This window comes from Cydia pomonella, chromosome 19, assembly GCF_033807575.1.
Source record: "Cydia pomonella isolate Wapato2018A chromosome 19, ilCydPomo1, whole genome shotgun sequence".
NCBI classification, from domain to species: domain Eukaryota; kingdom Metazoa; phylum Arthropoda; class Insecta; order Lepidoptera; family Tortricidae; genus Cydia; species Cydia pomonella.
In genome coordinates, this window is record NC_084721.1 from 2,712,557 (window position 1) to 2,740,030 (window position 27,474).

The 27,474-nt window shown below is 36.3% G+C and overlaps 1 protein-coding gene and 1 long non-coding RNA gene across 7 annotated transcripts in view; one reads left to right on the forward strand and one right to left on the reverse strand.

Moving 5' to 3' along the window:
• LOC133528681 (sodium/calcium exchanger 3) overlaps positions 1-21,737 on the forward strand; it is a 263,871-nt gene extending 242,134 nt beyond the window's left edge. For 5 of the 6 annotated variants that reach the window (XM_061866147.1, XM_061866148.1, XM_061866151.1 and 2 more), the window contains 4 exons: positions 14,313-14,411; positions 18,008-18,166; positions 19,677-19,848; positions 21,460-21,737. In XM_061866147.1, the coding sequence (XP_061722131.1) occupies positions 14,313-14,411; positions 18,008-18,166; positions 19,677-19,848; positions 21,460-21,664 (635 nt within the window). In that variant the 3' untranslated portion in view covers positions 21,665-21,737. Of the gene's footprint in view, positions 1-14,312; positions 14,412-18,007; positions 18,167-19,676; positions 19,849-20,086; positions 21,056-21,459 lie in introns of those variants that run through there. The other variant, XM_061866152.1, reaches the window with a different exon arrangement.
• The window catches only part of LOC133528693 (uncharacterized), a 204,025-nt gene that overhangs the window by 80,923 nt on the left and 95,628 nt on the right, over positions 1-27,474 (reverse strand). The window lies entirely within an intron of this gene.

A 27,474-nucleotide genomic window follows, 5' to 3' on the forward strand; every position in this document is an offset into this window, starting at 1 on the left:
GGCAAAAAAGCATACGGCCTGCCTTCTATTTTCGCGGTTATAGCCCAGACCTTCCCTCTGCAAAGATGTTTGCAAAAAACAATAAACAGCCCTTATGATAGTTTATTTTTGTATCAAAAGATTATTTTTATGTGTATTTTTTTCCAAATTTAGATATACTAATATGAGAAACTAGACATTCTGGCGGTAGTTGGTAATAAGAGTAAACTTAAACTTTGTCTTTAAACTACAGTTTTATAGTTAAAGTACATAGTTTACGTAATAAAATGTATGTAGATAGCATTGAAACTTCTCAAAACATCCATTAGGCAAAAGCTTTTAACCTAAAAAGGTATAAAAGTTGTAGGCGCGTTCATTTCAAAAGTTTACAATTATTCTTTGGGTCTGTTTAAGAATATTTATTATTATTTCAAATGTTGGCCTAGTTTTAATAGAGAAGTTTTATGATTTGATTCCTAGCTTTTGATTTAAATGGTGCAACTTGTCGGCACTACCTAAGACATTTTTATGTCACGTTTACATGCAAAAGGTATCACATTGTCGCTTACCATAAGGACTGAGAAAGAGTAAGTAAGAGAGGTATGGGCATTGTGAATGTCATCTCACTTTGTGTGGTAGGGCACAGCACAGCGGATGTAATTCCAGATCTAGAGCAGAGCCCAACTGGGGAAGTACCTCCACCTTACAGAAAATCGCAGTCAAATAACACTAGACCCTACTCATAGTGTTGTGTTCCTGTCGGTGAGTAAGGTTGCCAGAGCTCAACGAGGGGGGGAGGGGGTTAGGGTCGGCAACGCGCATGTAACTCCTCTGGAGTTGCAGGCGTACATAGGCTACGGATACTGCTTACCATCAGGCGGGCCGTATGCTTGTTTGCCACCGACGTAGTATAAAAAATAAATAAAAAAAACAAACTATAAGGACGAAATTCTCGTGTATCTTTATACGAATAACCCGTCAGAGCGTCCTTATGGCAAGCGATAATGGTACCTTTTTCTTCAAAACGACACATATGAAAGCAATAAATTGAAAAATTCATCGATTCCGGCAAGACTCGAACTTGTGACCTTTTGGAACACCGGTGCGATCGCTCTTAACCAACTAAGCTACAAAAGCTTATCGGAATCATGCGAATCTTTCCGTTAGGTACTTAATTTTTGTTTATAGGCGTATAGCGACATCTACCGTAAGAATGTTCTATCTTAAAGGAAACTGATTCCCGCCAAGTCATATTGAGAATTCCCATACTACCATTCTTGTCGTATCACTCACAGACGTATCTGCTCGATAAAAATTAGTTAACTACCCAAAAAGTTATTTAGTCGGCCTTGCTCGCAAATCAAAACTTAGGTTTCTGTTAACTAATCATCGGTCAGAAAGATTTTAGAAAGTAATTTTCGTGCAGAAAACTTGCGGCTGGAAGTTTAAAAAGAAAATTCGTTTTCGCAAGTCACGTCAGAAATTACAGAATACCTGATTTGTCCGGGTGTCGACGTCGAAAAATAGTGAATATCCGATGAAGTCGGTGAAGTCATATTCGGTATCATGTTTTAATTATGTAGAAGAAAGTAGAAGAAAACAATTTTGACGCAAAACATTTTTTATGGTGTAGGTAAGGTACGGTTTAAGTCGGTCAACCCTCTATACAAAATCCAAAAAACATATCGGTTCAAATTTTTTTATCTTATACTTTTTCATAATAATAACAGGAAACTGAAGAAGCCCTTTTACGACCTTAATACGCAGGCAATATATAATCGTAGGAAAACCGTTGGTTCCATTGTACAGTTGACCTACCGCGAAAACCGAAATTCGCAAATTGCGGGGATCTTTCCCTTTTACTCTCACTAAAGCGTAATTAGAGTGACAGAGAAAAATGCCCGCAATTGACGAACTTTGACTTTCGCGGTTATAGCCCAGTTGTTTTTTTGTCCGATTTATTTTCTAATTTTTCGTTGTGGATATTGATTGAATGTCTGTTGAAATAATCAAACTACAATCAAATTATTTTTTCTCAAACTTGCTATGAAATGATGGCATTAAGGTTGACTCACGCTACACAGGGGCAGGGCCGGGCCGGAGCTTCCGGCGCTTCGTTTTCTATGGAAAGCATTACATCATCACCGGAGCTCTGTAGTGGCCCGGTGCGGGCTCGGACCGGAGACTAGCCGGTCATGCTATGAGCAAAAATCGGACTTCCCGGAGCCTCCGGGCCACCCGGTGACTCAATTCTTCCTTTCGGGTGATATTCCACTAGTCTAAGATCTTTGTCCAATGTGCATTGCGTCTCACTCTCTCATTAAGCAAAATGTCAGACGCAAATACACATTGGACCAAGATATTGGAAAGATGAAAAACCAGAATACCACCCTTCGCAATGTGCATGCTCGGATGTGTCGGTATATATTTGCCAAAATAAGAAGGTTACAAAACGTCATAAATTTGTTTGTTAAATATGGATGGTATATCCAATACATTACTTGGTCGGGTTATATTTTACTCGGCGCAGAGAGAAGTTAATTAACAATGACTGCCAATCTCTATATGAAACCAAATTTCTGTAAATAAAGCTACACAATTCTACATATTGCCGGTTTTGTGGAAAGCAATAAAAAAATGTACTTATATTTATTTTAGTCACGCTGGCTCCACATTTTACTTGAGATAGTTGATAGCGCCAGACAAGTTGCCTAAGAATTTGTTACCAATTTTAATAGTAAATGAAGTGGAATAAAAAATGTTCAGAAGAAGCAGAGCTTTAAGAACTAAATACTGCCGTTTCGTACATATTGTCGGATTATCATATTATTGACAATGAAATAAATTATATAACAAAAGAATAACGTACTATAAGTATATATAAGTCGTTACGTAGCCGCCTGTTGTCTGCCTCTACATTTAATCAATTGTTTGTTTTTTATTTTCTTTTGTATCTTTTTACTGAGGTGTTCCAATAAAGAGTATTCTATTTATACATCTATCTATCTATCTATCTACGCAAGGTTTATTACAAGCGACTTAGTTAAGTATTTATTTGACCTATATATATTTCCCGAACAACGCGGTATCCGTGAAGATTCAGTCTTTATTATTTACTTTTCCATGTTAGGTGTTACTACATGAAAGTCGCAACGGTCGCAACACGGGCGACTCGGATATATACGTCAAAATTATATAAGTTGGATAATGTCTTGATTTATTTTGTGAAATACGGAGGTGTTGCGGAAATGTAATTTAGTCGCATTATATTAAATGAGATATCTAGTAATGTTACTGCTTGTAAAAATTATTCATTAATGAGCATGTAGGTTATAAATTAATATAAATATACTAATTTTTTCTCATATTCCCACGTATTACTTTTCATTTCGTACGAAGTTATATATAATGAAATATCTCGTTAATAAATTTGTAGATTACGGGAAACTATTTCTTTTACTTAATTTAGAGTCCAACTGATCTTCTGTAAATCTGCCTGCTGAGAGTACGAACATCATATTTCAGTGCAGTTATTGAATTACTCATAAAGGTGCCTATATTTCATTTGCAATCTGTCGTTGGCGATATTATTGCTAACTGCTCGCGTACGATGCATTCTCCTGAAATAGATAGGCCATACATTTTTTCAGGCTGTAGAGAGCAGCACTAGCATGTATTATAAACCTGAGAGTAACTTATGCATACTATGCCTTAAACAGTTTTTTGACAAGTTTTCACTATGGCATTGATGCATCAAGGCGTTTTGGTTACAGATGGTCTAACGCGAAACGAAATTTCGTTACCTATCTGCCTCTCTGTCTATCGAATATGCAAGAATGATGGAGGCAGAAACCACAATTTAGATTTTCCATTTCGCGGTAGGCCCCGTGTGCGTTAGTAACGCCCTCTACGCAGAGTTTTGCGTAATATTCCCTATTTTATGCCTATTATTACTGTAACTACTGAAATAATACAATAATACTCTTCGTATGTTTTATTGTTCTTAAATTACTGATTAAGACGTGGAACGCATAATTTCGTCAAGGGGAAGCCTATGTGCCTCTCTTTCGCACAAAGAAAGATCGCGCAGTGATAGAGAGGCGAATAGATGAACTAATGAAGTGGTTCGCGGTTATAGCCCTTACTGTATTGTAGTATCGTGTCAGGATGTCAGGACCATGATAGCTATTTATAACGATATAAATAGCTATCATGGTCCTGACATCCTGACGCTTACTCCCAGTTTTAGTACCTTTTTTTTATTATTTGGTACATGACATCAAAAAAATTTTACCTCGCTAAAAATCGAGAAATATTGAAAATAATGTGGTCAAAAAAGTTACAGTTAGAATAAACTTTGTATGTGCACAGTGGTGCAGCCACTCAATGTGAACCGGGCCTTCAATATAGTTCAACAGTTAATATTTTTGGCTAAAACAGTTATGTATTTTAGAGAAGTGGAAATCTTGAGCGTTTTGGGGGTTTGAAGACACGAGGGTTAAACAGTTTTTTCTAACGACTGAAACACAACATTTTTTATAGTACATATGGTACTACTTTACCGCACTAGGGCGTTAATTAGCACTTTACGCGCCTATGTCGAAAATTTAAAGTGCCATATGTACTGTAAAACGTTGTATATGTGCGAATAGATAATTGGCAACTCGTTTCGATTTAAAACACTCCTTTCGATCGTGTTTTAATTTACTGCCACTGGTTGTGAATAATTGAACTCGTTATGAATTAATGTATAATTACCACACCAACGCCAAAAAATATTTAAACTTCAAAATCATCACAAGTCGTCGTCGTCGTTAATTTTACATTCCTAGGTGATAAATTAAAGATTAAATTACTTTGCATTTCTTGTGAATAAAATGTAAGTAACTTTCCCATCCGTTTTTAAAGAATAACGGCAATACATGCAAAAGACCGACTATGACTGTTAACCACCGAATCCCAGCGCTCAAAATGTATTCCACTGATGTCATGCTTAAAACAATCCAACATTTTGAGAATAATATGGTTAGTTATAATTTTTTACCCCTCTCATTTCTTGAAAATATAAGTAATTATGTTGAAACTCAGTAAGAGTTGCTGGAGAGATGCTATCTAGCAACCCTTACTGGACTTGTACTCCCTAACTATAGAGCTATTTTTTAATAAGTAAAAAGAAATCTATCTATCTATGACAGTTCAAGAATGCCACAATAATTCCGGTCTCTGTTAATAATAGTTTGCCACCTTATTGACGTGCATTTTTACATATCAAACAAAAAATAAATAAAAAATATTGAATGTGGATACATTCATCCTCCTTAGACGTGGCTGCTACAGTCTTCACGATTTTATTTGCCGTGTGATCATCGCTTTCCGGTTGCAGCTTGGTGCCATCGAGGAATGTCCATAGTATATGAAAAAAGAAAAATGTTTATAATACCATTCATTGTATCACAATATCGACTAAGTACTACTAGAGGGCACCTTTAACCTTATTTTGGCAATGTTAAATATCCTTACAATTGTCTATTAATGATAGTTTTCAGTAAGTAGCTCATAATTGGGTAGTTTCTCCCCTACACCCTAAATTCATCCAACGAAATAAAATGTTCCGTAGGGTATACATGGTGGCCTATTTAGATCGTTCAGTATGGGAAAGTTTGAAACTATAACACATACGAAGATCTGTTCCTAGGAATCATGCCATCGATTTTCTATATATAAAGACGGGCCAATAACACCTGCTTTGTATCTACTGTTTTATTTTTGAAGATTCTATACCTATGTTATAATTATCACCTACTAAGTTTTTGAAATTAACAAAACTAAAGCTATTTTAGTCTAACAAGCATATTGTTATACTTTCTCTTTCACATATGTAAACTATTGAATGAAAAACAATAGCCCATAGGTAAGCCCATATAATATACCTAAGCCCTAACTCGTAAAATACTTGTCAAGGAAAAATTATATTCTAATCTTCATGAACACGTTTCACCAAATAGCACTGTTGAAATGCAAATATAAAAAGATACTATATGTAAAATATTTGAAGAGTTTCATCCATTATTCCTGGGATCCATTATCAGAAATAGATCTTGACTAAAATGAAGCTTAAAAAATAACTTGCAGAACAATCTCAACGAAGAAGATATCGCCAAACGTGAAATACGCGTAGTTGAGGTGTTCCGTCTGGTCTTCATCAGCAGTTCCACTTAATTAAATGTCACTCACTTTTTTAATGTAAATGCTTGATTTGTTGATACAATAACAAATATATACAGGGTGTTTATTTAGTCATCTGCAAATAATTTACGAGGTGAATAATAGGTCATACATTCCTTTGTACATCTCTACAAATCTTATGATATGAGCTCTGTTCATGGGTTCTGCTCGTTTGCCTCCTATATTAAAAAAAAAATACTTCTACTTAACATAACGCCATTCCTTTGTACATTTCTATAAATCTTCTGATACGAGCTCTGTTCGTGGGCTCTGCTCGTTTGCCTCCTATATTAAAAAAAATAAATTCTACTTAACATAGTGCCATTTCTTTGTACATATCTACTTATCCTATGATACAACCTCTGTTCATGGGCTCTGCTCATTTGCCTCCTATATTTAAAAAATACTTCTACTTAACATAGCGCCATTTCTATGTACATATCTACAAATCTTATGATACAACCTCTGTTCATGGGCTCTGCTCGTTTGCCTCCTGTATTTAAAAAAAATACTTCTACTTAAGATAACGCCATTCCTTTGTACATCTCTACAAATCTTATGATATGAGCTCTGTTCATGGGTTCTGCTCGTTTGCCTCCTATATTAAAAAAAATACTTCTACTTAACATAGTGCCATTTTTTTGTACATATCTACTTATCCTATGATACAACCTCTGTTCATGGGCTCTGCTCATTTGCCTCCTATATTTAAAAAAATACTTCTACTTAACATAGCGCCATTTCTATGTACATATCTACAAATCTTATGATACGACCTCTGTTCATGGGCTCTGCTCGTTTGCCTCCTGTATTTAAAAAAAATACTTCTACTTGACATAACGCCATTCCTTTGTACATCTCTACAAATCTTATGATATGAGCTCTGTTCATGGGTTCTGCTCGTTTGCCTCCTATATTAAAAAAAATACTTCTACTTAACATAACGCCATTCCTTTGTACATCTCTATAAATCTTCTGATACGAGCTCTGTTCGTGGGCTCTGCTAGTTTGCCTCCTATATTAAAAAAAAAAAAAATCTACTTAACATAGTGCCATTTCTTTGTACATATCTACTTATCCTATGATACAACCTCTGTTCATGGGCTCTGCTCATTTGCCTCCTATATTTAAAAAAATACTTCTACTTAACATAGCGCCATTTCTATGTACATATCTACAAATCTTATGATACGACCTCTGTTCATGGGCTCTGCTCGTTTGCCTCCTGTATTTAAAAAAATACTTCTACTTAACATAACGCCATTCCTTTGTACATCTCTACAAATCTTATGATATGAGCTCTGTTCATGGGTTCTGCTCGTTTGCCTCCTATATTAAAAAAATACTTCTACTTAACATAACGCCATTCTTTTGTACATCTCTATAAATCTTCTGATACGAGCTCTGTTCGTGGGCTCTGCTCGTTTGCCTCCTATATTAAAAAAAAATAAATTCTACTTAACATAGTGCCATTTCTTTGTACATATCTACTTATCCTATGATACAACCTCTGTTCATGGGCTCTGCTCGTTTGCCTCCTGTATTTAAAAAAATACTTCTACTTAACATAACGCTATTCCTTTGTACATCTCTACAAATCTTATGATATGAGCTCTGTTCATGGGTTCTGCTCGTTTGCCTCCTATATTAAAAAAAATACTTCTACTTAACATAACGCCATTCCTTTGTACATCTCTACAAATCTTATGATATGAGCTCTGTTCATGGGTTCTGCTCGTTTGCCTCCTATATTTAAAAAAAAAAAACTTCTACTTAACATAACGCCATTCCTTTGTACATCTCTATAAATCTTCTGATACGAGCTCTGTTCGTGGGCACTGCTCGTTTGCCTCATATATTAAAAAAAAAATTCTACTTAACATAGTGCCATATTTCTTTGTACATATCTACTTATCCTATGATACAACCTCTGTTGATGGGCTCTGCTCATTTGCCTCCTATATTTAAAAAAATACTTCTACTTAACATAGCGCCATTTCTATGTACATATCTACAAATCTTATGATACGACCTCTGTTCATGGGCTCTGCTCGTTTGCCTCCTGTATTTAAAAAAATACTTCTACTTAACATAACGCCATTCCTTTGTACATCTCTATAAATCTTCTGATACGAGCTCTGTTCGTGGGCACTGCTCGTTTGCCTCATATATAAAAAAAAAAAAATCTACTTAACATAGTGCCATTTCTTTGTACATATCTACTTATCCTATGATACAACCTCTGTTGATGGGCTCTGCTCATTTGCCTCCTATATTTAAAAAAAATACTTCTACTTAACATAGCGCCATTTCTATGTACATATCTACAAATCTTATGATACGAACTCTGTTCATGAGTTCTGCTCGTTTAGATCCTACTTAAAAAAAATCGATTCTACTTAACATAACGCTGTTTCTTTGTACATATCTACCAATTCTATGATAAGAGTATGACCTCTGTTCATGGGCTCTGCTCGTTTGCCTACTATATAAAAAAATCTACTTAACATACCGCTGTTTCTTTGTACATATATATCTACTTATCCTATGATAGGTACGACCTCTGTTCATGGGCTTTCCTCATTTGCCTCCTATATTTTAAATAATACCAGACAAATGCGAGCCGGACTCGCCCATCTAGGGTACCGTAGTTTTTAGTATTTGTTGTTATTGCGGCAACAGTAATACATCATCTGTGAAAATATCAACTAACTATCACGGTTTACGAGATACAGCCTGGTGACAGACGGATAGACGTACTGACAGCGGAGTCTTAGTAATAGGCTCCCGTTTTACCCTTTGGGTACTGAACCCTAAAAAGGAACTTTTACTTATCATAGCGCTCTTTTTGGATATACTGTATAGTAATATTGAATTTACTGCTCTTCTGACCTATTTCGGTACCTTTTATGTACTTAGTACTTACCTACATACATATTAAGGTTATACAACTATTATTTCTAGAATCAAAAAATCAATACAAACAAACCTACGTAATATACACGTATTTTAAAAACATAATCCTCGAAACTCGAAAGCTCCTCTTTTTGTAAATGCAATGCAAATAAAACGCATTAAACTTAATCATGACGTCACGATCAAGTATCATTTAATAAGGGGCGTTTCGTGCGTAGATAACGATTGTCAGATTTGACTCTCATTTCTAACTTTTGTATTGCTTCAATGTTATGGGTCCCATAAAGACATGTTTCTTTTATAAAAACTTATTATCTAGCCTAGCCTTTTGGCAGTATTTTCTCGAGCTTTACGCAGTTGATTGAGGAAGCTGCCATACAAGACAAAAGCATTTTCAAAGCGACTTACTCTTAGAACACCCCATCTATCCGTCTATCTATCATAATTTATTTCAGGCAACTAGCGGCCCATAGATAAATACCTTAAGATTAGCATACACATTATAAAAATATATTTTAAAACTAAACACTACAAATCACATTATTTTACTGCGGCATGAAACTATTTATCATAAGACATACACTTTGAGACTGTCTACCCATTGTTTTTGTATATGACAGCTACACATCCTTTCAGCAATGGCTTTTAGGAACTGCAAACTAATAATCTATGGCCCGCTGATTTTACCAGTGCAATCAGTCAACTTCGGGCAGCTTGTGGCATGCAGTTGGGGAGTAACGATCTCACGTACCCGAGTGTTCCTAGGGAGTTCTGTCATTCGAAGGAGGGTGGGTGGTACAGGATTATCTGCTTCTGGGTTGCCTTGGCCGGCCGGCCAGGGTGGAGTCGTTAGAGCTATAAGTTCCAAGGGTGGAAGTGCAAGACGCGAGTTGGCACAGTGGCTGTTACAGCCACTGGGTTGAAAGCGGTGCACGCCTCTCGATACCCCTGAGCCGCTCACACCAGTGTTACTCTTGAGCCATCCCAGATGTCGCTTTTTGTGTCGTCTGCCGGAAATAAAATTGTATACCGTTTTATTAGGCAGGCGTCTGGTTTTTTATCCCATAGCTCAGTGTTTAGCCCATCGCTTTCACACAATAACCTAGTTTATTTTAGATTCCAACAACTCTGTCGGGCCTGCCTCTGCGTGCGTCCTATGACATGGGCAAGGGCAGCATCAGCTCGGTGTACATCTTACATTTCATGAACGTGTCAAAAGGGCCTCTACGTTAGGTTAGGGCTCGGCGCACGCTTCTCAAAGGTCCGGAATACCATTGTTCCGTGATGGGAAAGACATACAAATTAAAATAATAATAATCGTTAATGCAATGCAGTGCTCTATTTGTCAAATAAAATAAAATTGTTTCACACTCACAAAACATTCATTCTTATTTTTGCTTATTTTTTCATACATTAAGTATCTTTCTGTAAATAAGATCACTATTTTCTCTCTTGTCAGATTTATTTTACTATTTGAATAACATGACAGCGTCAAATGTCGTAAAAAGTATACAAGTAAAAAAGGTTTAAGAAAAGAGTCCGCAACATATTATTTATTAGACCTATTAGCAAAGAATATCCTATTAGTACGGTCGCGGAAATTGATTCTTTAGCAACTTGCGGTTCAAGTAAGTTGGCTGTACATACTTATGGTAAGAGCTGTCCATTGTAACGTGACACGTTAACTGCTAAAGAATCAATTTCCTCGACTGTACTTACAAGCTAAGCCTAAAGTGCCATGGCAATTAATGCAAGCTTACGAATAAATACAAAAACCGGACAAGGGCGAGTCGGACTCGCCCAACGTGATTCCGTACTTTTTAGTATTTGGTTTTTTATATACTACGTTGGTGGCAAACAAGCATACGGCCCACCTGATGGTAAGCAGTCTCCATAGCCTATGTACGCCTGCAACTCCAGAGGAATTATATGCGCGTTGCCGAGCCTAACAACCCTCCTTCCCCTCGTTGAGCTCTGGCAACCTTACTCACCGGCAGGAACACAATACTATGTTGTTATAGTGGCAACAGAAATACGTCATCTTTGAAAATTTCAACTGTCTATCACGGTTCATGAGATACAGCCTGGTGACAGACGGACGGACGGACGGACGGACGGACAGCGGAGTCTTAGTAATAGGGTCCCGTTTGGGTACGGAACCCTAAAGATGAAAACTGCTGCCATGTTACTATACATTTAAGAAACACAGGAAATCTGGAATTGACATATTGAAAAAATTATATTGTTATCTTCTTCTGCACGACTTTTTAGTATGAGGAAGCTACTTAGGTACGTAAGGCTAGCCCGATTCATTTGTTATGAGGGGGCCCTCGGCCTTAGAGCACGCATAGCACAAGGGCTACGCCCGACTTTCTCAATATGAGGCCGCCGCTGTAGCCCGACGTCAGAGCGTTCATATCATTTCGGGCTAGCATGACGGGCTACGCAAGACTCCTTTGCCATCTCACTTACTTGAATAACCTTTTCACTTTTAGTTACATGTATGGCGTGCCTAAAAATTATATTTTTATACATTTGAACTTCTAAACTAAGTAGTAGCTTACCATCAGGCCGGCCATCAACGTAGTATAAAAAATACCTACTTTCCACTTTTCTCTTTTGGTTATCTTATAGTTTTTGAGTAAAATAGCTGTGACATACGGACAGACAGATAGACAGACAGATAGACATGACGAAACTGTAAGGGTTTTTGCCATTTTGCCTACGGAACCATAAAATGCACACTGTAAATTTCAACTACCTAACCCACTCGTATTATAGATCAAAAATTCCTTTTTCGCAAGAAGTAAGTAAGCCAGTAAGTAGTTTATTTTTTGTACTTGTTAGACAATTCTATCTTAGTGTACCGAACTTAACAGTTCTTTTTTTTACTTTGAGAGCGCACCACCGACATTCTTAGTGGTGTACGCGTATTTTTCTGTAGCTGAATGTTTGTAGATGATTATCTTATATCGATACTTTAAAATGTTGTGGTATTCCTAACAGCCATTTTAAATATCTTCTCTTTTAAACTTAAGTTTTTCATGCATTCCTGAAACGGAACAAGTCTATGATAGGATTGATGGGAGAAAATAATGCAAAAACGCGGCATTAAGCAAAATGATCATTTGTGATTCAGGGTTAATATCTATCGGGTATCACTGAACCCCAACGGATATATTTTTGCAATACAACACAAATGCACACCTCAATAGAAGAAAATAATACTGAAAAACAATAGGCCTGTCTACTCGCTAAGAAGCACTTAGGGCAGCTTGTGATGAGTCAATCTCTAAGTAATCTGCCTAGTTACCTACCTCAAAACGAGACCGCTTTTCCATACAAACGTAGTTCCCATTACGGATAATATTTTTACAGTACATATGTTGCTAGAGGTACTTTACCGCACTAGTGCGTAAATTAGCATATTACGTTACTGTGTCGAACATTTAAAGAGCCATGTACTGTAAAACGTTGTACGATACATGTGCGAATAAGTAATTCGCAACTCGTGTCGATTTAAAACACTCCCTTCGGTCGTGTTTTAATTTATCGCCACTTGTTTCGAATTTCCTATTTTTCGCACTTGTATCGTAATGTACTATTACAAAATTGGATGTAGAACGAAGGGAATATCAATATCCAGAGAGGAAAATGGGGACTATGTTTGTATGGAGAACCGGTCATCCCTTTTCCTTTTAATAGTTTAATATGCTTCGGCACATGATTATTTGAGACAATATACACGCATTGTATTTCCATTACCTTAAGCAGAGAACACGGTGGCTTCGAAAGAGTCTCGGGTCATGTGGAAATAAAGCTCTTCACATAATGTTGTGTAATTCTCCTTTTTCCGAAAGTGTCCGCGAAATGTCCAAATGCACAATTGCCCAGAGTATGCAGTATTCTCTTCATCAGCTATTATGGCAGCCAGGGCCAATATTTTGATTTTATTATTTATTTCTATATCGACTTGCTTCCCATCGAACCAATTTTTTCAATATGATTGACATTTGTGACATTTGTCATGAACAGTCCGTTGCTTGGACGGCTCGGTGAGCTCGGACAGCCCGGCCCGGCCTGTCTCGCGCTCGGAGACTCAACGATAGTGTCAACGCATAGAGATACTATAATATAGAGATGATGGCCCGGTCGCCCCGGCCCCGGAACGGTCCGGCGACGGTGGCGCTCCTGAAAGTCCGTGTGACGGCTCGCTCCGGTCCGCCCCGGCCCGGTCCTGGCACTGTGTAGCGTGAGTCATCCTTTACTTACGTCAAATTAGGTCCGGAAATACTACATATCAGGTGCGATGAGTGAAGATGATATGTAAAAGAATTTCATACTGCCTTACACACCTAGGACTGTAAAGCAACCTTCTTTTGTTTTTTAACGTCAAATTGTGACACAACGTCTTGGCATCCAACCATCAACTAGCTTCAGTTAGCTTGGTAGGGTGATTTGTTGTGCATATTCGTTGCTAAGCAACGGCGGTGGCGCATCGCGCTGACGCGCGGACTTACGCGCGTAAGGTTGTACACCGCTGGTTGAGTGGCGAGCCGAGTAGGTCGCCACAAAACAAATTGACTACAATTTTTTGTTTTTATTACAAGTTTGAGAAAAGCACTATACATATCTCGGCGAGAAACGGGGTTGCCGTCCGCGTATCTCTATCCGGCTTCGCTACGCTCAGCCTCTCAGCATATCTACTTGGCCTGCAACCCTACGTTTCCCGGCCTCTATAGTAATGTACTATTCATTGAAATGATGATTCAACTGTGATTGTTATAGTTTTAAAGGGCCAAGCGTGCCCGGGATTGTGAATGTCATTGCTTTGGAATTGTTGTTATTACTTAATTAGTTTTAACATTAAAAAATGTAAGTAAACGATGAGTTTTATCAAAAATAAAATAACGCATTTTTAGAAACCTACATTATAAACTGCAATAGATGTCATACACTAAAGAAGAAGTGACCGATTCCACCAGAGGTATTACGAGAGATATTACGATTTGTTCCCTAATTGAATAATACATATACGAGTATAGCTTCTGTGGAAAAATAATTTAAAAAATTAATGGTGTATTATTTTTGGGCAAACTTTTAAAGATATAAAAGCGCTTCGATTTTTCAAAAACTGCTGGCTAAACCCACCTTAATGGAAGCTATAAATAATGGATTTTCTTTTTTTTCAGGATCCGACAACCCCGACGAGCCTCCTTCGGTGTCAGACTACTTAATGCACGTAGTAACTCTGTTCTGGAAAATTATTTTTGCTCTCATCCCCCCTACAGGTAAGTTCACGTGACAGTTACATTTTTAATTCTATCCCACAGAAAAAATGTAAAATAATTTTTCATCACACTCACTTTCTCGAAAAAGATCATAATTCATGCTGGTACACAGAGTAACTGAATACTTCGCTAAACATAAATAACCTGTCACCTATCGAAACTAGTAAATAATTAAAAATAAACTTATTACTTAACTATTCTATGAAAGACAAACGCTGGCGTGATCTAGTTCGACGCCACCGGCATCTAGCGAACGGTTTGCATACTTAAGTCTAATACATGTCATGAAACTGTGGAAACTAGCGCCATCTAGCGAGCAATTAGGTAAACTTTCCACATTGGAAGTGGTGTTATGTTATATTACTAATTATATAACTGCAAAAGATTTTCACAGATGTTTATTAAACATGTCCTTACTTAAAGAATTACTCCACGCAAAATTAAATTCTCAAAAGTGTTATGACCACAAAGAAGCTCATTTGTGTTCGACTAATAATTTGACCCCCGGCACAACGACGCGAGAGGCCGATTCTGTTTGCACAATTTGATATGTTTTTAATTTTATTTTGACGCGACCGTGATTCGTGTCGTCAGGCAATACACTCATCAATAAAAGCGAGCAAGATGCTTCATCAGACGACTCCTGATAGAATTTCATGAGGATCAATCGGTGTGAGACGACAACGTGAGTGTGAGGTGCTTGGGGATCTAGCCAAGACGACAATTGTTCGGAGAGAAACGAAACGAATCGCTATGTGTCTCTATCGCACAAATATGAAACAGTGATAGAGAGACAATAGCGTTTCGTTTCGTTTTCTGCAAACGATTGTCAACTTAGCTAGGACCCCAGATGACACGACTCAAGGAAAACTATTGAATAGTTATTTCTTGTTATAAATTTGTAATGGATATGATTTGTGAAACTAACAGAACATATTCATCACCAAATAATAAATAACAAGAAATTACCTACTATTTAAATACTCTAAATAGATATGCATGTCCTACCAAATTAAAATGAAAATCATAACAAATTATGGCCTAGTGGGTAGTGACCCTGCCTATGAAGCCGATGGTGCTGGGTTCGAATCCCGGTAAGGGCATTTATTTGTGTGATGAACACAGATGTTTGTTCCTGAGTCATAGGTGTTTTCTATGTATATATGTATGTATTTATCTGTACAAGTATGTACATCGTCGCCTATTAGTACCCTTAGTACAAGCTTTGCTTAACTTTTGCTTTGCTTAGATTTATCTGTGTATAGTAAGATCTCCCCTAATATTTATTTATTATAATCAGGGCCCATCCCGGTCCCCGCTATAAATGTGTTGTTTCCAAAGAGCGTTTTTAACTGTGGCATTTCGTTCGTTTCTTATCGTTTTAGTCTAGTAATTTCATAGTTTGCGTTTGCTCGCTCGGTTCCTCGTGCTGTTTGGTCACGGTCGGATGTAAAGGGACGGGTGACGGTGACGGGTTCGACAGTTATTACGCGATTGTCAGCTTTTGCGAATAACTGATCGGCCGATATCGTCCGGCGAACTGGTATTCAGTGGGCCTTATTAGGTTTAACGTGCTCCTCCACGTTTCGCCCGTCGTGACACCTACCTTTCCTCTCTGACAGAGCATAATGAAAACTAGTTTTAACTAGTAAAAACGTATCAAAATAAAATGGAAAATATATCAAATCATAAACACAGAATCGGCCTGCGGTTTAAATTAGGCGGTAATCAGGGCCCGTCCCGGGGGCGCTATAAATGTGTTGTGGTTCCAAAAAGCGTTTTTAACTGTGGGATTTCGATCCTTTTGGCCGTTTTGTTTTTAGTAATTTAACGGTGTGCTGCCGGCATAATTTACAGTCTTCTGCCCGTGACTTCGTCTTCTGCAAGAGCGTTTCACCGTTACCTAATCGACGTTTGTAGTTTGTACTTTTTTTTTAACTTTCCAAGCCTGGTACTCTTTCGGCTTGTCTTTTTATTGTGTTATTAGTATAAACTTAAAGCCGCTTGTGTTCTTAAAAACCTTTATAAGCTACTTTTACTATAATATGTGAGTTAACAAATAAATTTGGCATTAAAGCAAACGTTACGTAAGCGACTTATACTAAACATTATGCCATAATTTGAGCTACAATAAAGCATTGCTTAAATAATGGATTTTGTTAAAATATACAAGATGAGAAACTTACCGTTTTCATGGAATGCTTCTGCATAAATTTAGTAATTCCATAGTAAATAACCCCCTCCCTGTTTTCCTGTTTACCCCCATTAGGGATGATTTCCGTAATAAAAATTATTCTATGTCCTTTCTCAGAACTCAAACCATCAATTTAACAAATGACTTTTAAATCGGTTAAGCGATTTAAGCGTGAAGAGGTAACAGACAGACCGACTTAGTTTCGTATTTGCCTAATTATAATATTAAATTGGGATTGGAATGTAAATTTAAAATATAAACTAACAACATTATGTAAATAGTAGGGTAATGTCATGTGACCTTAGTAGTTCAATCTAGAAATGTAATAAACGTTTGGTCACAGCCTGTTGCCGAACCGAAATGACCTTCCATTACGAACACTCCAGTCAAGAAAATATAAGTAAAATATGTAATCCTTCGGGCACATAATATAGCTTTTGCGCTATGTGTACTAAAATTGAAGATATAAGATTTTTGAACTCTTAGGCCCTGTTTCACAACGTCCGAGTAAATTATTGGATGGTTAATTAACAAATAAATTAACTGCCGGATAAAACTACCTTAAGTTGTAAAGCTTAAGCTAAGATTATTTGAAGATTGTGAATCGCCAACGATGACTTTATACGTCAGATAAGTGGCGACTAGCTTATTCAGGACTTTACTTGGATATTGTGAAACAGGGGCTACAGAAATAAAAGAAAGTTCTAAAAAAAAATCAAAAGATCAAAACATTCCATTCAGTACGCATCAAGCGAAGGTCAGGGAACCGATTTAACTCCTATGCATTGTCAGTGAAAATTAATGGATTTGGAGAAATCATTGAAATTTAAATTCACACTTTGATTACTGTCAGCACAGTTTTCAGCCAAAGGTTTATATAATTAAGATTTTGTTCTCCCGACCGATTTTATAAGGGCATTTTCGACTTTTATTTACTTTGATAATTAATTCCAGAATTTAGGTCAACATGGTTCACGAAGAACAAATTATTAATAAATTCTCGAAAACCATATTTTATGTGGATATACTATTACTTGGGGGTCAAATCCTTCAGAGTGAGTATTGAAAGCGACAACTTGTTTAAAAGAACTTATCATAATCATAACTTATACAAACCTTAGCCATATTTTGCGAGGTGAATATACTATGGAAACAACCCCGAAATTGCACAAAAATGGCAGTTGTTTTATACATTTTTACATATCAGATCTCATTGTTTTGTATGCGAGAGCCATCATTTTTACGCGATTTCAGTGTTTATTCAATAGTAAAAGTTGGTCAGTATGAAAAATATATTTATTTAGCAAAATATGGCTAAGGGATAAAAATACACCTCGGTATTTGACAATTTGATGTCTCAAAATGTCATAACTGTTTAAAAAAAATTGACGTTTTTGACCAGATATCGGCGGAGGCTACGTATGCTTCGTGATCTCCATCATCTGCATTGGTCTCGTCACCGCCGTCATCGGAGACGTGGCCTCACACTTCGGCTGCACGCTTGGCATCAAGGACTCTGTGACAGCTATAGTATTCGTGGCACTAGGAACTAGTATACCAGGTAAAATAATATTCTAAACAACATCCCGTATTTGACGTTTTTGAGCAGGCGAAGACTACGTATGCTTCGTGATCTCGATTACATGCATCGGCCTCGTCACCGCCGTCATCGGAGATGTGGCCTCGCACTTTGGCTGCCCGTTTGGAATTATAGATTCTGTGACTGCTGTAGTTTTTGTGGTACTGGGAACTAAATAAAGGTACGGGTAAAACAATTTTAATAGTTCTTCTACCAGCGTATTTCAAATATATGTTTTTCATTCAATTGAAAATAATAAAATTACTGGATGTGATCATTCCAGACTATGCATATTTCACTATCCAAAATAGTTACTCAAAATAAATTATCACATAATAAATATTATAGGACATTATTACATAAATAATGTCTTTAGAAATTGCACCACACCTTGTCACAGTGGCTTGGATCCATTACACGAAATAAGTGGTTAAAACGTGACTAGCTCATCTTACAGCGGTCTAGTCTTCAGGGAGATAAGGCTTTTAGCTTTCTGGGACGATCTTATACAACCGTAGATAATAGGTGCAACGTGTATATAGACATGCTTAAATTATCTAGTAACACAAAATATGTTTTTCTAAAATGTTTTAAACAAAATCTCAATGATAATATAATATTATTATATGCTGCAATTCATTTTTTATATAAATAAATAAATATTATAGGACATTATTACACAAATTGACTAAGTCTCACAGTAAGGCTTGTGTTGTGGGTACTTAGACAACGATATATATAATATATAAATCTTAAATACATAGAAAACACCCATGACTCAGGAACAAATATTCATGCTCACCACACAAATAAATGCCCTTACCAGAATTTGAACCCGGAACCATCAGCTTCATAGGCAGGGTCACTACCCCCTGGACCAAACCGGTCGTCATTTTGATCATCAACATCGCATGTATCGCATTTGGACGTACCTATTATCGATATGCGAGTGCAGCACATAAGGCAAACGTCACAGTGCTCGACATGTTACTTAACGCCCAACAATTAACACCTCGTTGTCAGCTTGATTAGTAATGACGTAGGTTAATAACTTGTACTGGGACAGTGACGACCACTCACACTAAGCACTGCATTACCGTATTTAAACATAGAGAAAAAAACATAGAGAGATAACAATAAAATAAATTTAAAAATGGCCCCTGCAAGCTGTGCCGTACCTAGTACCGAAAACGCTAGCAGCATTTCCGCGCTGGATTGTTAGGTTTTCCCGATATACTTCTGGTGTTGCAGGCGTCCATAGGCTACGGTAACTGCTTACCATCAGGCGGGCCGTATGCTTGTTTGCCACCGTCGTGGTATTAAAAAAAGGCTGATACGTTAAGAAACGAATAAAGGAAGCTATCAGCTCTTTCGTCTGCTGTGGCGTCGCTGAGTCTCTGAAAAAACTTTGAAGAAACTTAGAGCACGAGGGCCTCACTCGTATAAGTAAATTATATTGCAACTGAATTCTAACTCCATCCATTCTCCCCAGACACATTTGCGAGTAAAGTTGCAGCCATCCAGGACAAGTACGCAGACGCGTCCGTTGGCAACGTAACAGGCTCCAACGCTGTCAACGTTTTCCTTGGTATTGGCGTGGCGTGGACTCTTGCTGCCATCGTCCATTGGAGTAAAGATGAGAAGTTCCTTGTTGATCCGGGGAAGTAAGTATCTTAACTCGACCCATTCTCTCCAGATACATTTGTGACTGAAGTGGCAGTCATCTATGGTTAAGTACGCGGACGCGTCGGTTGGCAACGTAACAGGCTCCAATGCTGTCAACGCGTTCCTCGGCAATGGCGTGGCGTGAACTCTCGACTGCCATCGTCCATTGGAGTAAAGATGAGAAGTTCCTTGTTGATCCGGGAAAGTAAGTATCTGAACTACATCCATCCTCTCCAGACACATTTGCGAGTAAAGTGGCAGCCATCTAGGACAAGTACGCGGACGCGTCGGTTGGCAACGTAACAGACTCCAACGCTGTCAACGCGTTTCTCGGCATTGGCGTGGTGTGGTCTCTGGCAGCCATCGTCCATTGGAGTAAAGATGAGAAGTTCCTTCAAGAACAAATTAATATACTTTATATGAAAATATTTTCCCTTTTTTGAGAAGTTCCTTGTTGAACCGGGGAAGTAAGTAGCTTGAACCTGGATATTATAACAAACTACTGTCACCATATTTACGAATGGAATGGACTATTTAGGACGGGTACAATTGTAAGCTACGTAACCATGCTTTTTGATATACTTAGTGGTCGCATAGATTGTGTATTTATTGAAAATAGTTTTGGTGATATAAAAGTATAAGTAAGTAGGTACGTAACTTGGACTTTCGACTTTGACTTCGTTTATTTCTTTGTTCTTTGACCACCAAAGACTACCACAGACGCGCACAATGACAGTTCAATATTAACCTACATGCATTCCAATACAGTTTACGATTCCAACAAAGTATCTACCACACCAAGGGTATTTTTATGATATCAAATAAGGTGCAATGGGAACGGATTCATGATTATTATTAATTACAAGTACCTAATTAAACAGTGGTTCCTCGTTAATCCGAAATAGAACTTGCACATCCCTCCGTTCGTCAATTTGATTTCTATTTTTACCTAGAAACATTTTTAAGTTACCGTGTGTTCTTTAGAGTGGAAAATTCGCTTGGCGGAGCTTCATCGACTTGTTAACGGGTCAAGAAATAGCGCAAAGAGATTATGACGAATGCTTAAATGCAACCTACAGAATTTTTTAACTGAATCTTGCTTGCTATAAGTTTCTTTCTTCATAGTTTGTTACACGATTAGTAGTTGAGGTAGGATAAAAACTTTAAATAGTATGAAAATTCTAAAAAAAGTTGTACTTGGCGGTGATAAAGCAATAAAGGTTTAGATTTAAGCAATATAGGTATTGTTGTTTTTGAGCCTTTTCTATTTCGTAGTCAACTAGTCACATATGTGATGATTTGGCTCAAGATTTTGATAACATTTCCGATTTTTACTTGAGGTCTTGTACTTCTTCTAGATCAAATTGGTCTTTTGTAAAAAAAACTGACTTCAAAATTGAAGCAGTAAATTTATAGAGCATTTGCTCCGATCCATCCGAGGAGATCACTGTTTATTTAGTAGAAGCATTATTAAATTTATTAATCGATAATCGGTGATGCAATCAAAATCTACTATCCTGTCTTTAATACAAAAATATGTCCGCATATTAAATCTGATGAAACCTTCTGAAATCCATTAAAGAGATATTCATCCTTCTTTTCTCCCTCAGCCTCGCCTTCAGCGTCACGATGTTCTGCTCAGAAGCGGCTCTCGCGGTCCTGGTCCTGGTCCTCAGGAGAAGGAAGTCCATCGGCGGAGAACTAGGGGGTCCGCGCGGCATCAAAATTTGCACATCCATCTTCTTCTTCTCTCTCTGGCTCATTTACCTTACCATGTCTAGCTTAGAGGCATATGACATCATCCCCGGATTTTAATTTTTAGTACGAACTTGTTTTGGTAAAATATTGTAGGTATTGCGATATAATTAACATTAAAGGGCAAATTGTACATTTTATTTTATTTTGCATCCGGAATTTTAACTTCAGTAGCTATAATCCTTTTTATACGGGTAGAATCGTTAAGTGTAGCTAGGCGATAATTCCGTAAACATAACAGATATAAAAAAACTTCAAATTGATATCGAAAGTGCGTTGCCCAATGAGTAAAATTACTTTAATATTTTCTTTTGTATGCAATGTATGCTACAAGAACTTAGCGACGCAAGCCTCGAGGTTGGTCTGACGATGAACCGATCTAAAACCCAGTTAATGACCAACAGCTAGAAACACGGGGTGACGGTGGATGGGAACATTTTGCAATATGTTGACGAGTGCGATATGCGCGAGATTGGTAGAGCCTAGACTGCAGAGCCTAGAACACCGTAGAAAGGTAGCCTGTTTATCGGTATTCTACAGGATACATTTCGGGGAGTGTGCGATAGGATTACACAATCTAATCCCCCCATCTCCGTTCTGCCACCGTGGGACTAGACGCGGACTTGCGTTTCACCCTTACGTCGTTACTCTGCCGCTGATTCGCACTAAACGCTACGCATCCAGCTTTATCATGCGAACGGCTAAGGAGTGGAATTCACTTCCTGCTAATCTATTCCCAGTCTACTATAATTTGGATCTTTTTAAATCAAGAGTGAATAGACATCTTTTAGGTAAGCATGTTCCATCCTAGACTGCATCGGCACTTACCATCAGGTGAGATTGTGATCAAATGCTTACCTTTTCCTAATAAATAAATAAAAGAGTATACTTATCTAGGCCAGATAGTCTCCTTCACAGATCGCCAGGACAAGGAGATTGATAGAAGGATCGAAAACACCTGGAGGAGCTTCTGGTCTATGAAGGAACTCATGGAAGGTAAACTCCCAATTGCACTGAAGCGCAAGCTTGTCGATATATGCATCTTACTCCTCCTCACCTATGGTGCCCAAACCTGGTCATTTACTGAGGCGCAAAAATCACGGCTCAAGGTTTGCCAAAGGGCAATGGAGCGGAGTATCCTGGATATCCGAAGATCTGACAGGGTGAGGAACACAGAGCTTAGCTCCAAAACCCGTGTCGTCGATGTTGGGATGAAGACCGCCAGGCTAAAGTGGGACTGGGCTGGACATGTCTGCCGGATGAATGATGACAGATGGGCCAAAATAGCCACTAGCTGGCATCCCCAGAGTAGTCGTGGCACAGGCAGACCGAGGAAAAGATGGCAGGACGACTTGGATACGTTTCAGCGGTTGTGGCGGGATCTTGCTCAGCATAGGGAGGATTGAAAAGCGAGAGGGGAGGCCGTTGCCAAGCAGTGGGACACACAAATAGGCTAATAAAAAGTAAACAAATCTTTTAATAAAAGTAGTTATATTAAAAATATTCAATTTAAATCCTCCCATATATTTAGCAGTACGACGACTCACCCCTCAAAGAACGTCGGTGTCGTAAGAGATAAAACTGCTTGAGATTAATTATTTGCACGATAAACTGTAATAAAATAATAATAAATGTAATAAAATAATTATGAAATAATAAATCTAACATTTATTTTTAAGGAAGTACATTTTTTTGTTTAAACTAGTCTTTCAACGAACGGCTTATTAAATTTATGGGAGGGTTTGAAGTTAATGTTTGGGATATTTCTGCTTTTATTAAAAATAAATTATGAATGTAATTTTACTCATTGGGTAACGCACTTTCGATACCAGTTTGAATTTTTCTGATATCTGTTATATTTACGGAATAATACACACACACACACACACACAGCGCTACAGTGTAACGATTACACCCTGTATACTGGGGATACCTAATGTTTTGAAGTATTGTTTTCATAAGCTGTAGGTGCTCAATGCTGTCAATTTGTATCGCAGCTGTGAGTCTTGTCGTCATTAAAATAATATTAATAGTAAATTACCGTCATTTAAAGGGTGCTTTAATATATGAAAGCAAAAAGGTAGAATAAACGCCCTTTCAATTTGTATACGCAAACGATCTAATCAAAGATGACGAATATATATGACTTTTAGCGATGGACGCCAATTCTAATGCACGTAAATTTCGCTTGTACATGTATGTACATGGATTGATGCGAACGAGACGCACGGGCGATTGGTAACAAAATTAAATTACATATAAATAAGTACTAAAATCCTCTCAAATTTCTCAAATCTTCTCTTTCCGAAACATTTTCTTCTATTTAAAAATTCTAAATTGGTCTCGCAAACACAGCCTAGGAGGTTGAAATTAGCTAGAAAACAAAGTAAAGTAATTAATTATGATGATTCCATATTGGCATAATTTAATATAAACATATTTATTTATTTAAATAGATGGGGTAAGACAAACAATACCTACGGTAATAGAAACACTTGTGGGGAATACTCATACGGTTTCTCGTTCCTCGAGCAAAATACTTTAGTATTCGGCAACGTATCGTGGTAAATAAATCCTACTTTCAATTTGTATATCGGTTCCCGTTAGTTAAATTAACTTTAAATCTCGGTTTTTATAAAAGGTATTAATTTATTCAATATTTATTCAATTTAATATTTATTTATTCGATACAAATATTCACTCACTGCCCTAACTACGACTAGTTGTGATTTTTTGAATAAATATTGTTTTTATTTGTGTTAAATAAAACAATCTAAATGTTATAATGGTCTACTAATGTAAAAACTCTATAAGAATATGATTTTTCTATAGATAAATATATAATATATTATTCAGATGTTAAAATGTTCGCATACCCACTACCTATTCCATTTTATTAATTAATTACTTTCGACACAAAGCAATATAATCTAGCTGAAAGAAATTTGTTCAAGATTACAAGCAAAAATTTATAAACAAGTGACCAAATTAAAAAACACGACTGCTTTCTTTACATGGCTTGAAAAGTTAAAAAATATTTTTATTCTTACGTCACACAGTATATGTTACTCGGGATGACATAAGGACTCCAACGATATCAATAAAACGTAAATCGGTTCAGGCATTTAGCTGTTACGGTGAAACAACAAACTTACATACCCACCTACATACAAACATGGGCCCTGAAAAGAATACACTCCTTTTTTTGTGCAGTCGTGTAAAAGTAATGAGCCGCGACTTATTTTTTAGAAAGTTTATTGTAGATAATGCCAACTCAGTATCGTAAATTATTTAATTTTAATTAGTGTTCTGTAAATAAATTATGTAGGCATAAATAATTATGTTCAAGTAACAAGTGTTCAATAGCGTACCATGAAAAATAGAATTGATTATTTTGACTATGAAGTAATTTTATTCATAATCAAAATAATTAATCAAATATTTAGATTTAGAATCAAATATTTATTTATAATTATCAGGAAACACGCGAACAAATGTATATAGCAGTATGCAATTATTATTAGGTTTTAAGCCAAGAGTCAGCATGTTAAATTATATATTGTCGAAAAAACAGATATAAAAAGAAATTGTAAAAATGCTTAGGGATTTTTATTTCAAGGAGTTGAGAAAATGTCGCGTTACATGTTGTCCCAAAAAGAACCAAGCTTTTCCACATTCTAAAAATCACATTTTAAGCATTTTTAAAATCACTTTTCGTGTTACATCAAACGTGGTGGACATTAATAATGACAATTTGCCTGTATTGTTTATTGTTGAAATTAGATTTAAGGTGCTTACGCATATTTGTTCACTCGTTAGCACCATCTATTTAATATTTTTTCTTAGATATACTGCCATTTTATTAGGTAGTTTTAGGTTAGTTTTGGTCTTACTTAAGTGATTATTTTTCCATATAAGCAATTTCCAAATTCCTCATCCAGTTAATTTCTTTTTTTTTTTTTTGTTTTTCTTACTAAGAATGTTAAACATTTCGGTATTTTTGTATTTATTATTCATAAATTAATTTAATTAAAAAACCGGTAAGTAATAAAAACAATTTTAATCACGTCTTACGGTTATCTAGATTGGTAATGTCAACGACATGAATAGATTGGAAAACAGAAAAAAAATCCAAATATTTTTAGGAATCGCTAAATTAATAATGTTCTACTTAGATGACAGCATCAGCATCTGTTAATTAAAAATCGCGCATGTAAGGTACTTTACAGTTTTATGAGGAAATGAAACGTTGACGATTATTCAGTGAAATGTGAATTTGAATGAAAATAAATTTGTATTTCTGTCATTCGCTTCTTGAAATTCTTCTAAAAATCTTGTAAATGCGAATATTCCATCAATCGACAGTCAATATAGTGTTCTCATCAACTCACACTTATAGTCATTTCAACCTACTCTTACTCTTTCTGACTTATAATGTAACAATTTTCTGCCTGAATTTGGACCAAATTAATTTCGAATTTATTTAAATTAGGATTTTTCTACGCTGCTCTCAGTGAACTTTTTAGATTTTCTAAATTTTCAATATGTAGATTGTGCTTGAATTTATAGAAATTTTATAACGATTTAATTTTAAATTATGGACTATCAGAGATAATATTCGGTTCTTTTAAAGCTATGGATTGATTAATCTTTCCCTAGACCTAAATTTAATCTTAAATGGAATCAAACTTCACTTTCTCGCTTATTACTATTCCGAATAACGTTCTCGTTTTCATATTAAATACGTGACTACGCCACGAAAGGCGCCTATCTACTTAAAATCATTTGCAATAAGAAATGGGATAGCTATCAAAGTTAACGACTTTGAATAATTTAAGAAAAAAAATGTCTATAACAAAATCGGCGTACCTAATAATATTTATAAAAGTAGATTATGATTACTCGTGCAAGATAAATCTTTGCGCGTGGCAATTGAATCAAAATTATATTTACATAAACCCTGGAAAATTTCTAAGAAAATTGCTCAATAAATATTGCGATTCGGGCTACATTGTCTCTGTAAATTACAAATGTTTTGGATTTTCTAAGCTCTATATCGGGTTTATCGATTTGAATTTTTCTTCAGTGTCTCATTCGTTATTAGTTTTCCACTATGACAAAATGAGGATAGTTTGATTTTTTTTTTGCCATAAAAATATACTGATCGACTATAAATACACGGATACGAATTGTAAAAGGATTTAAAAAGAATTAATCTTATCGATAAACCTTTCTATCTAATTGTCGTGAGTGTTTAGATTTCTCTGGATTCTTGTAATGTTATCGTACGCAAATTTGAATGTAGATATACGAACTGATAGTATAAATAGGTGTCGAGGTAGTTCCAAATGTGCATGATATGGCTTACTCAAGAAAAATAACACCAAAAAAAAACAAAAATAAATAATTCATTATTTGTACTTTTGTGCTTCACGAAACGTGATACGTATTTCAATAAAACAAAATATTTATTTATTACCGTCCGTTGCAAGGCATAATATTTTTAGATTTACTTTTTAAAAAATGTTCAAAAAGTGCTGTTTTACATATGTACAAATACAACGAATAATTTTCAAGTAAGCAAGTATTTTGTTTAAAAAGATTTTATGAATGTATAAAATAATGAAATATTGGCAGGTATGGTTTGATTGCAATATAAAAATGTTTATATCATTAAAAATTTACTTGTTACACCCGTCAAACGGTTGGTAGTCGCTGCCATTTACAGCATTTTTGCTAAATTTAAGTAAAAAAAATTGTAAATGACTGTGTAAACTATAGTTAGTTTTTTTAGCATTAGAAAGAAGGTAAGCGACCTTGACGTGTTTTTTAATTAAAAAACTTTTTTGAAAAATGAGCCACAGCAAATA